Consider the following 13,329-nt stretch of genomic DNA (forward strand, 5'->3'; position numbering starts at 1 on the left):
AAATACCTGTCTTTAGAAAAACTTCAAATGCCCAAGTGTGTAAATGATTTACTTGAAGGCTTCTGAAGTTGAAGAACATTGGTGGATAGCTTAATTTTAGATTTCCCCCTGAAACTCCAAGAACAACTGTAGAATCACCTTGGACACATGCCTTAAGCTTTCCTTGGAAAGAGAGAACACTGTTCAAAGAAATTATAAGAAGAAGAAAAATACATACAAATTCCAATTCCAACTTGTGGCTGGAAAAGGCGGGAGGGGAGGCTGGAAAAACCCTATGGACATGGGTAGTTGAGAGTATAGGACTTGAGAAGCACAGACAGCATCATCTCAGAAAGAGAAAGGGAAGCCATAAATGCCACATGGGGCCTTGGTAGTTCATAGCCCTTGCTACCTAGAAGGGGCCCAGATTCTATGAGTCAGCAAGCGATAACCCTTAAGAAGCAGAGCTCAAGAGGGTGAATCAAGTACATCTAATATAATATATTATTAAAATTAATGTTGCCCATTATTACTTTTTAAATGTCACTATTAGATAATTTTTTTTAAATGTCTATGTGTCTTATACTTTTATTGGACAGCACTAGCCTAGAGGGAAAAATCAGAAAAAAATAAGGAGACATCTAGCTATTATACTTGATTGAAAATTAGAACAGCCTGTCTCAGGAAGTATATTAGCCATTGTTATTTAGAAAATATAATACTACAACTTCTGTTCCTGGCCATGATGGAAAAAAAATTGATAAATTACCCTAACACCTTAAACGACTAGGAAACTAGGTACAATATATAGAACAATGGGTTTTAGGTACTGTTCAGAAAGCAGCTTAGGACTGCGATTCCTGAGAAAAGGAAAATGAAAAATGAGAGTCCTAACTGCCCCCATGTACTGCTTGGAAGCAGTTTCTAAGCTGAAGCATAGTAAGGAACTCAAATAGACCAGTGGTGCCCCTGAGCTGAGGAAACTGAGATAGGGTTTACTAGAGTTAAGTAAGCTAGAATTTGTGGGGCAAAATACTGGGAAGAAGGAAAAAGGGAGCCATGGAGAGAGGTCAAGAGCATGCACCAGAGACTGTAGAAGGGTTCCCTTCAGTCTTTAGCTGAGTACTGATCTGTGTGCATGCATGAGGAAACTGCCTGAAGGCAGGAAACAAACTACCAAAAAGACATTGACAAAACAATCCCCAGAGTACATACTGGGTTGGCCATTTGTTGTCATCTTGTCACTGGCCAGAGTAAAAAGAACTAACACATGGGCATTTGGGAAAATGTTAAGAAGGACTAAAGGCTATTTATGTTTCATCTTAACAGAACTTAATGGAAAATCATAAAAAGAACAACCTTATTACAAGTAATTTAACTACATACAAAAGCAAAATCTAACACTATTTAAAAGAATACAACACCATCCAGCATCCAACAATGTAAAATTCAAAATGTCTGGCACCCAACAGAAAATTACAAAATTTGCAAAGAAGTTAGAAAATATGGCACATACCCAGGAGAAAATTCAACTAATATGAACAAACCCAGAAATACCACAGATGATAGAATTTTTACAAAGATACTAAAATAGCTATTGTAAATATGCTTTATATATTCAAGGAACTAGAGAAAAATTAAAACATAATAATGACAGAAATGAAAGATTAAAAAAACCAAAATGAAATTTATAGAGATAAAATAAAATATTTGAAATAAAATATTATACTCTATGAGAATTACTCACAGATTAGAAACTGTAAAAGAAACAACCAAAAATCTTGAAAACATAAGCAATAAAAATCATTAACAATGAAGCAAACAGGGATAAAAAAGACTGAAAATGAACAGAATACCAATGACTTGTAGACTAATATAAATGGTAATTGAAGTTTCAGATGAAGAGGATAAGAGAATACCAAAGAAACTTCAAAAAACTTGCTTAAATCTGAATTCAATAAAAGCTAAAAATTCATAGTTTCAAGAAGCTTGATAAAACCTAGGTAGAATAAACAAAAAGAAAAATACCCAAAGACACATGATAGTCAAATTGCTGGAACCAGTGCTGCAGAGAAAACTCACAAAAGCAGGTGAAGGAAAAAGATAAGAAGTTAGCAGATATCTTACCACCTGCAGATTAACAGTATTGAAGTACTGCAAGTAGAAACAGAAGGAGAGAAAGAGAGGAAGGAAGGAAGGGAGACTGATGTGATATTCTAAACCCAGCAAAAAGTATTTTTTTAATGAAGGAAAAAATAAAGACTTTTAGACAAACAAAAGCTGAGAGAATTAGATGCCAGAAAACCTGCAGTACAAGAAATATGGGTTTTCATGGGAGAAAAGAACAGGGGAAAAATTAAACCAAATAGACATTCACACAAAGGAATGTTTATTTACACAAAGGAATGAAGAGAGGCAGAACAAAACAAAGCTTTTGAAACTTCTTGCTTGGAGAGGAGAACATGATTTACCCACACAGAGGGAAATGGATATTCGTACATATAGGCAATGGTTCTCATGAGTACAACTTCCTGTAGTGGGCATGTGACAAGGGGACACAGTTTTGGTTGTCACAATTAGGGTGAATGCTATTGTCATCTAGGGGGCATTCTACAATGAACAGGACAGCCCTAACAATAAAAAATTACCCATCCTCAAATGTTACCAGAGTCCTGAGCTACAGGCAGGTCTACAGAGTTAAAGGCTGCTCAAAGAAGAGAGGCCCAACTTCACTGCTAAGATACATTCTCTGTGAAGGCTATGGGCCAGGAGGGCTATTGTCTCCATGGTGACTGAGAATCAGCAGATGAGGCGGTGAGGGCAACAGATCTGTAAGCTCCAGCACTCGGCTCCCCACACCTTCGGTAAGCTTCTGGGCAAGGTGAGGCCTGGCTTCGACCCCTTTCCTAGGACAAGGCTACCTACTAGAGCATTCCCTAATACTCTAGAACCCCAGAAGAGGCCAGTTTTCTACCCAGACATCTAGATATAGTGTTTCCAGGTCCTCCAGTGGACTGGGGTTCACACAAGGACTCACAGTCTGAGAGATATGAGTGTCTGGGGATTGTGGGAAGAACAGGAAAGAACAACTGCAATCCTGCAATCGAGCCAGCCTTGGACACCGTGGAATATATGCTTCCACATCTATAATACCACTACCACCATTTACTCTACACTTCACAGTTTCAACAGTTTTTCAAGCACTTTTTCCTCACCATAGTCCTTTAGGGAAGGCAGGACAGTTATTAACCCCAATAGGAAAACGGTTTAAAAATTAAAGACTTTTTCAAGGTTTCCTGTCTAAAGGACTTGGGACTCTGAACCCTGTGATTGGTCGGGTGCCTCCTGACTTAGGGAAAATGTGGATCCTCTTGGGGCTGACACCAGGTTTGGAGTAGGGAAGGCACACATGGAATGCCCTGTGGGTGGTGTGGTGCATAGAACCCCTGGGGACCAAGGTTCTCTACCCCTGTGGTGGGGAGGCACACAGCTGTTCCTTCTCTAGGTCTTATAGTGGGCTGATGGGAGCTGACTTATCCAGAGTTACATCCCTTCCCCCAGAGGGCAGTCCCAAATGCTCTCATGCATGAAAACACACACACACACACACATACACACGCACACTCACACACTCTCTCTCTCTCTCTCTTTTCTCAAATGACATGAGGACGAAAAATGATGGCAACAGAAAGCTTTGAAGGGCCATGTTTGCTTCAGGCCAACTCATCAACCTCATGCAGTTTAATCTTTTCCTCATTCCTCTCTTTTGCTGGGCAGCCAAGATCCTGGGGCCCTCCCAACAGCCTAGACTTCCTCACATTCTTCATACTATCTCACGTCCAGGTTAAGTGGGTAAGTAGCTATTTCTTGTGTGTGGGTAGAATTAGAGGCTACCATATAATTGTTACACAGGTGATGTAGCTACCATGAAGGGCCAGTTCTGACGTCAAGCCAAAGTCCCCACTGTAGTCAGGCCTCAGTGAAGGACTCGGGAAATTTCAGTGGTTCCACCCAAAGCCAATTCCTTTTCTTTGATAGATGTAACCACATTTCCAGGTTCACACTGAAAATATATGATAGAAGCATACCAGTTGCTTGGAGTTGTAGTGAGTCCAAGCCTCATTAGAAATGACAATTTGGGCCTCCAGAGCATAGGCTATGGAGCTATGTGAGGAGTGTGTGCCCAGTGCTGCTCTCCTTGGATCTCCTGAGTCCTTACATGTGGCAAGGAGACACAACTGGAAGAAAACAGCCCCTTTGAAAGCCCAGAGCTCCATAGATGACATACTTGGCTGTTTCCAAAATGGAACATGGATCATGTCATCTGTGTGATAAATCATTCAGGCACTAAAACCCACATGAGAATTCAAAATGGAAATGTTTTTAAAACTATTTTCTTCTACCATCCTCTACAAACTGAATGCATTCTCAGGAATATGTTTTCTTTTGTGTTACATGAAGCTCTCTTCTAAGACTTACAAGGTGGGGGTAGGGACTTAAAATAGTGGGAGATCAGCAGGGACAGTGTTGGCGAGCATGGAGTCTCCCCGCACCTGTTTCTACCAATCTTTCTGGCCCAAGAGGCCACTAATAAAACTTTTACATCCTGGCATAAACGTGTAGATTTATTAACAAGCCATGAATTGGGCCTGTGCCCCTTGTGAAAAGCTCAAATTCCATATAAGACATCTGTGTGTGTGTGTGTGTGTGTGCACGTGTGTGTGTACGTGTGTGTGTGTGTGTTCATGTGTGTGTGTGTCTTTCTCTCTACTAATAAAATGGAGATGATCTATTTCTTTCAGGATAATATAAAGGTGTATTTTGTTTTTGTGAAGTGATATTTTTTAAATCATGGGTACAAGAAATGTCAGAGCTTCTTTGATTTCTTCTTTCTCGGACATTCCTCACCCCTTGCCCTCATTTCCAACTACAGTAAGATCTGATCAAGAGCTCAGAGGCCATCATAGACACCATTTGGGAAAGAGGAAAGAAAGGCAGGATTCGAATGCTACAGGTGTCAAAGAAATGCTTGCATTAGGCAGCTTTCCTCTGAAGCAAGTTCCTTCATTTGACAACTGATCGAATGACTTGATCAGTCCATTGTCTTCAAAGAACTAGCATTTTGAAAACCATTTTAAGAAAATATTTCAGACAAGAAATTTAAGAGTGTGCAAAGGGAAGTGACAAAGCAAGTACAGCAAATCATTCAGGTAATCAAATAATTCACAGGTGATTACATAGAAGGGTGACTATTTTCAAATGGATACCTAGGTACCAAAATCTCCTTAGGGTAACAATTCTCAGTTGCTTTTCATACCTACTTCCAAGCAACAGGTGGACTAAAGAAGCCAAAATGAAGTTTATTTTCTTAAAAAAAAAAAAAACAAACACTAATTTAATATTTTTCCATTATGGGTCAGTTAGCTGGATTTAAGAGCTGATGAGATACACTGGTGTCCCCAGCCACAGAGGCACTGCAACTCTTGAAAGTGGTTATCAAACCATTGTTCCAATACACTAGAAAGAGGAATCATTTTAGGGAGACAAAAAAAGCAACATAATATCCAAATAGTCTGCATAAAGATATTGAACATCCTAGTCTAAGAGGAATGTCAGGACAATGTTATCCTGGGGTAGAGGAAAGATATCTGACTGGAATCCAGGTCACTGTGCATGCCTGAGTTCTGATCTGCATGATCTCGGAACACCCCCACCCCTGATCCCCTCCAAGTCTCTGTTTCCAGAGACTTGAGGCAAAAACCTAGACTCTAGGTAAAAACCTGCGGTGGGGTCTTCTCTGGAGCACTCATCTGGGTGCCCTCATTGTATTTATGGATCCAATATGGAGGCTTCTAGGTCAAGGACAAAGTAACAGTAATTTCATGGGGGCAAGAAAGCTAGGAAGAAGTGGGTTTACTTATGAGCCCTACCTCTCACTTGTAATATATATTTTTTTCACTTTTATTGTCTTAGAGCCATGAAGATGGTTGTCTGTTCAAATCTGACTTCTTTAAGCAACTGTACCCTTTCAGAGTTAGTTTATAATTGCTTTAAGTCAGAAAATCCCCAAATGGGATAGCCTTTATGCAATTTTCTAGAATTCTCTATAGGAAGGGCTGAAATTAATCCATCAATTATTTGCAAAGTAATGATAACAAAGATAACTAGCAAAGTCAAAGATGAGATTGTAAAATTTTGAGTTGAGCATGAGCTATGTTACACATTCAGACAAATACATAAACACACAGAGAATATGTATGACTTATATGTTGAAGACATACATTCACAGGTACTGAACTACTAGGAAAGCAGAAGAGCATAGTATTACAACCTGGGCTCTGAAGTCTCAGGTTTCATGAGTGTGAATCCCACTATTGTGTGACCTTGGCAAGCCATGTCACTTCGTCACCCATACTCACTCTCTTCCTCTATAACAGAGAGGTGATGACAGTGGCTTCACCATGAGACTTAAAATCAGCATGCATTCACATATGTGGATGTGAGTGGTGCACTCAAAACAATAGCAAGAACTTGAAGGGGGAGCCAGGTGTCATGGTGGACCACTTAATGGTCTCTTCCAGTTCTAAAACTCTACAGGGATTCTCTTTAGTTGTGGAGCTGAATATACAGTGTAGAAATATATTCAGATTTGAAATTCTTTATGCCAAGAAACATAAGTACAGTTATTTTTGCCATTATAAGTTTATAAATTCCACTGTTTCTTGAAGTAAATTATCAAACTAGTTAATCTGCATAAATATTCAGGAATATAGAAATATAAATCAAGAGCACTTTTATAATACTTTATTTCAATCATCAGCCTTTGTGACATTTTAATGAAATTTTTATCCAGCAAAGTGCAGTTTTTATATCTGCTAGTACCTACTAACAGACTTCTGGGCTTCTTGGGTATTACAGATTTTGTATTTCTTCTCTAATATGCTGACATCTGAAAGAATGTGTCAAAAAGGATCGTCCAGAATGTGAATCATGAAAGTCAACTGGCAGAAGACAACTTAGGAAACTGTCACTGGAGCCCTTGGCTGCAAGCCACAGATTCTGACACCTGACATCAGCTGTCACACTAAAATGAAGAACTCTGATGGGAGCCAACTGCCAGACAACTTGTTATTTGCAGGCTCTTTGTAAGTCAGTAGAAGAAACCTGCTTAAGAAGTAATGAGAATGACAGTATCAGCTAATGTTTATTATCTGCTTACTATGTGCCTGATGCTATTGGAAGGGCTTTATCCCACAAGGCAGGTTCTGATGTCACCATCCCCAATTTGTAGGTGAGGAAACTGAAGTAATGCATAGAAGTTATACACCCAAGATCACTCAGTCAGAAAATGGGAGAGTTAAGGTTTGAATCTGCGCAAAGCCTATATTCTTAGCTACCTAATTGCTTTACATGGCAGTGAATTGGGATTAAAAACAAAACTAAACCAAAAAAAAAAACAGCAAAATATTTTCTTGTGTTTTTAAAAAGTTCAAAAAGTAAGAGATTTGTGCTCTATTTTAAACCATTGTTTTGATTACTTGGTTTGTTTACTATTTTTGACTCCATGCAAGTATTTTAAATTAATTTTCTGGTTATTAAATTTCTGCCCTTAACTCAAATGAGAAATAATAAAAAAGGTGAAGTATTTCAAGTTAAAAGACTCAAGTTCTAGTTTTTGCTTTGCCACAAATCACTGTGAATTTGTCCAGGCCTCAGTTTCCTCATGTTTATTACCACCTTCCTTTCTTTAACTAAGCCAGGGCAGGGTATGCAAAGTGTCATTCTATGAAGTTAAGAGACACTGCCTGGTGAGTTGCAGATGGCGGGGGCACACTGCCAAGGGGCTAGTGTCTCCATCCCAGCTTTAATGGCTGTGTGCTCCAGCTCCCCCTGCACGACTTGGCTCTTCACCAGTGTAAGATGTCACAGAGACATGCTTGAGTTGGCCAGGACCCAGTATGATATTTAAAAAGAAGAAAATAAAAGCTTAAGGATGATCAAGTTCTCTTAAGTAATATTAAACAAAAGCATTCTATGCTCCTTCTCATTTCCTTTCAAAGCACTTCTCATGTTTGCAAAGAACATGACAAGATGAATGTGTCAGCTTTTCATGTTTCCTGATGTGATGCATGGGTTGGTAGTTCATCGTAAAATCACCCGTTTTATAGGAATCATGTTGCAGAGACAAACCTTGTTCTCTGATATCACAGTGTTACTCTTAATTTAAGATATTAAAGAAAAAAGCAGAGAGTGGGAGGCCCTCATTCATCATATATATACCAGAACTCTGTTGTTTAGGGAAAAGAAGACGTAACATTGAGGAAAATGCTAATTTTATGAAGTATGATCATTTTCTTCTGTTCATTCCGCTGTGCAAATTCATGGCGATCGTAATTGATTAATAAATTAGCTTGTAACTTTCCACCCAAAACAATATTGTTTGTTTCTCCCAAATTACTTTTTCATTTGCATTTTCAAAATTATTTACTGAGAATCTGCCAAGTGTAAGAAATTGAAGGCCAAATTCTCAATCTCTTACAAATTCTCCATCTCTGTCATAAGATTTAAAAGAAATTTTGGGAGGCCTATGAACTTCTGCATTTCCATTTTTAAAGTATCCACTTTAATTAGTCACTTTAGTAACAACTTAGATTGCATTAAATGCTAAATACTTTTTAAATAGAGTTGAAAACTGATTTACTTGTTCCTCTAAGAATTTCAGCTCCTGCCTCTAACCCTCTTCTCTCTTTTGCAATGCAACTACGCCTTCAAATACCATTCTTTAAAAGGAGGCTTTATGGCTTTGGAGGAATAAGCTGATTTCACAGCCAGTTTTGCCACTGCTGTGGAAAACAGAGTGCATATGCAAGCCAGCTGAAGTCATACGAACTACAAGGATTAGGGCTGCAGGGCCCTCCACCACTACTGTCAAACTGCAATTGGAAACAGCTTTCCCAAAGTACAGCATGAGAAATCAGGGATTCTTGCCCATGACTTGCCAGGTTCATGGGCTTCTAATCGGGCCTGGCACGACCCGTTAGAGATCAGAAATGTGAAAATCACAACAAAACCAAACTAGAGCATTTCTGGCTTCTAAGCCTTGCTCTCCCTGGATCCCTTCCAGGACTATAATTATTGTCACTCACCAGTTAATAAGGGGCTAGTTTCTGCACTGGAACAGGAGGTCCAGGAAGGCTTGATCCAATGGAATTACAGGTTCAGCTCAGGGCCCTCCCTTTAACCCAATGACAGATGTGCAAGTCATCTAACTGTTCAAATTCTTAACCTTATCTCAGTTACTGCAACTTTATTAGCCATTTGGATATAAGATAATTTTTCACAGATCATAGAAAAACTATTTAGATTTTTCATGAGCTAGAACCATTCATTGAAAGTTCTTTTTCTTGGCATTTCAACTTGAAGGAAAGAGTCACCTCTCCGGGAAACAAGCTTGTGTCAGTAGTAATTTAGTTATTAAAAAAAAAAACTTTCGGATTTTTAAAAAAATTAATTCAGTGGTAGCTCAATTTCCTATACCTCTGTCTAGATCCAAAAGCTAAGAGATGGAAAAAAAAAAAAAAAAAAAAAGAAAAAGAAAAAGAATAAAAACCCCTCAGGTCAGTTTTTACAATGTCCATTTCACTTGTCAACTCTTCAATCATCTTTGTTATACATTTAATAAAATGGAAAAATGAATTAATCAGAAGTTTGATCCCCCAAAATGAACTTATTTGCCTGTTTCCAGTCTACTTGTAACATGCAAGTCACCCATTCTGATGATATATGATGCTATCGATATACATAGATGGTAACACCCAGGGTGGGCCAGTTGCAATTTTCAACTTAAAGCATGGCTACCTGACACTCCCTTAGATGTGTGATTTCTCGACATAGAAGGAGTGGGATCTGATTTTTCCCCTTGCTTTAAAAGTGCAACTCAAACTCCATCACTCAGTGGAACTTGCCCTGGTCCCTTGAGTGAATGAATTTCTCTTTTATTTTTTCTTTCCCAGCAAGACTCTGGAACCTCTATTTAGCACAGGACATTCTGTATATATATTTAATTGCCAGTAAGTGAATATTTCCCCACTAGATGGTGGACTACTTCCCTAAAGCCAGTGATTGTGCCCTATTCATTTCTGTAGTCCTTTTCTCACATGGTTCTGGAATTGAAGCCCACACCTAATTCAAAATAAAATAAAACAAAATCTTCTGTTGTCTAAAAGGTATTGTCAATTTGTTATTACAGTCATATGCTGCATAACTACCTTTAGGTCAATGAGGAACCACATGTATGATGGTAGTCCCATAAGAAAATTCCCATTACCTAGTGACATCACAGCCATCTTGACATTATAGCACAGCATGTGGCTCACACGTCTGTGGTGATGCTGGTGTAAACAAACCTATTGCACCGCCAGTCACATAAAAGTATGGTACAGACAATTATGGACAGTACATAATACTTGAGAATGATAATAAATAATTAGGTAATTAGTTTATATATTTACTATTCATTGTGTTATTACTTTCGAGTGTATTCCTTCTACTTATTAAAGCAAGTGTATTGTAAAACACTGTGCTCTGTTATGCCAGTAGCAGCCTCATCTATCTTGTGTTAATCATGACACTTGATCACATCATTTTCTGTTGTTTCATTCATCACAGCCATAGAAGCAATAGGCTATACCACACACACACACACACACACACACACACACACAATATCCTAGGTATGCAGTAGGCTATATCAACTAGATGTGTGCGAGTACCCTTCATACTTCATATTAACATGACAACCAAATAACCTAACAATGCATCTTTCAGAACATATCCTCTTGCTAAGTGATGCACAGCTGCATTTAGAAAAAGATGTTTTTACAAACAAAATACAACTAAATGATGGACAATATTTCAGAGAGTAGAAGCAAGTTCAGGGAGAGACCATTACATGCAAATTAGATATTCAACAGAGGTAAACACTTCGAAATATTACTCAACTATTATAAAACTAGTCACAAACTAGAGCAAATTTTGACTTATTAGGTGATTCTTTAAAAATCAGCAATCAATTTTTGAATTAAAAAGTTCAAAATAACATTCTCAAATAGAATCACTTTCTTTTTTTCTTTCTTTTTTTTTTTTTTTTTTTGTTGAGGGTGAGGGTTGCTGAAGATTGAACTCAAGGCCTTGAATGTGCTAGGCAAGCACTCTACCACTGTGCTATACTCCCAGCCTCTAAAAGCAATTTCTTAAATGTTCCTCAGGATCTACTTATAAAAATATCTAACTATATCATAGAGAAAATTTTTATCAATAATAATCAAACAATAGCTTAGTTGTAGAGTGTTTGTGTAGTATGGATGAGGCCCCGGGTTCAGTGCCCATCACTACAAAACAACAACAAAATTAATAATAATCAAACCAAATAAAAAAAAAAGAATTCTGATTAATCTATGAATTAACTTGAGCATTCCACCATCTGGGCCTCACCTCTAATCTGGCAATGAAGTCTACCTGTTGGGAGCAATAATATTTGAAAGGACCTTACCTTCAAGAATATACATCTTTTGAGCATCTTCACGATGAAATAACCCCAGTAAAGATGAAGGACCTGCAGGATCATGAGCTGTAGGTTGAGGAAGATGTACGAAAAGAAAGGCTCGAGGTAATGCAGAGGCAGAATCAGCGTGCAATATAAAATCCTGAAAACCAAACAGATGGGAGAATTGCATTACAGTCAAAGCACTTGTGAATTTTTCAACAAAACCCAAATATTTTCTCTCCCCAAACACACATTTACTTCATTTCTAATGATGTCCAGGAAATTCTCTGGAGAAAAAAGTAGGATAATATTACCTTCTATATCACTATTGGCAAGCAACCAAACAGTGCATACAATCTCTTTCCTGGAAGAAAAGTTAAAGCGAGTGATATTTTTAATGCCCGCTTCTTTCACTATAGTTTCTGTGCCTCAGTTTCTTCTTTGCAAACAGTAAAGTATACACTAATCCTATTCACCTTCCAGGGGCAGGGAAGGGGATGTGAGGGATAAATGAGGTAACATGTACATATGGGGTTTTTATCACATTATGACACAATCTCACTTATTTTTCATCAGAGGTTAATGGACAGGGCTGGAGATGTAACTCAGTGGTAGAGCACTTGCCTAGTATTGCAAGGTTTGGGTTAAATCCCCAGCACCACACACACACACAGACACACACACTCACAAAAGGTGAATGGAGAATTTCACAGAAGTAAAACTTCCAAATAAAAGAGCATTAACAAGACAAAAATTTCACAGTTACTTCCATTTGCACATCCTAAAGTGAACTGCATACTTTATCAGCATCATAAACAGGTACTTGGACATAATTTGAACTATCTCTTATAGCTCAAGATGCACAGTGTCTTCAGATGTTATTTCAGTATGAAGAGCTAATTGTCCCTTTCCTAATATTCAAACACCACTGTGATCTTAGAGTTCTTGATTATGTTTGTTTATAATCTTACTATTCAGTTATAAAACTAACATAAAATGAAAAAGAAAATGCCCATAATACCATCATAAACAAATAACACTGTAATTTTAGTGTACTGTCTTCCAGTTTTTTTTCCTACCTGGATCTATGTTCATTTATTTTTTAAAATAGCATACAGTCAAATTTCCTGGGTTTTGGTGTATAGTCCAATAAGTTTTATGTATATGTTTGGTAACTACACCACAGGAGGATACAGAACAGTTCATCCTGTCAAAGAGCTCCCTGACACTATCCCTTTACATTCACACCCTCCCCACTCTTAACATTTGTGACCACTTATCTGCTCTCCAACCTTTGCTTTTGTCTTTTTGTGGATTCACGGTTTGTGAGTTTTGAAGACTGCCTCCTTTCCTAAGCATGGTGCCCTTGAGTTCAGTCAAGTTGCTGTGGATTTCAGTAGCACCTGGTTATCCACTGTATGGATAAACTGCAAGTTTATCTCCTCACCTTTTGAGGAACAGTAGGGATGTTTCTAGTTTTTTGACAATTACGAATAGAACTGCTACAAATATTCACACTTGTGTTTTTGTTAACTTAAGTTTTCATTTCTTAAGAGAGGAACATAGGGTGGAACTGTTCTGTAGCATGTGGTAAGTGTATATTTAACTTTGAAAGAGATTAAAAACTGTTTTCCTAGGTGGCTGCTTTGCATTCCCACCAGCAATGCATGACAATGTCATTTGTTCTATTTCTTCATCAGTACCTGATTTTGTCCTGTAGAGATATTTTGCCTCTGCAAAATTATAGCACTTGTGAGATTTTTATGTTCAATTCCATTTAGTTTTACATTAAAGACATTTGACAC

At 38.0% G+C, this 13,329-nt stretch overlaps 1 protein-coding gene across 2 annotated transcripts in view; it reads right to left on the minus strand.

Moving 5' to 3' along the window:
- The window catches only part of Cers3 (ceramide synthase 3), a 101,206-nt gene that overhangs the window by 22,694 nt on the left and 65,183 nt on the right, over positions 1–13,329 (minus strand). For both annotated transcript variants that reach the window (XM_047540128.1, XM_047540129.1), the window contains one exon: positions 11,531–11,684. In XM_047540128.1, the coding sequence (XP_047396084.1) occupies positions 11,531–11,684 (154 nt within the window). The remainder of the gene's footprint in view (positions 1–11,530; positions 11,685–13,329) is intronic.

This window comes from Sciurus carolinensis, chromosome 2 (assembly GCF_902686445.1).
Source record: "Sciurus carolinensis chromosome 2, mSciCar1.2, whole genome shotgun sequence".
Classification (NCBI taxonomy): Eukaryota; Metazoa; Chordata; class Mammalia; order Rodentia; family Sciuridae; genus Sciurus; species Sciurus carolinensis.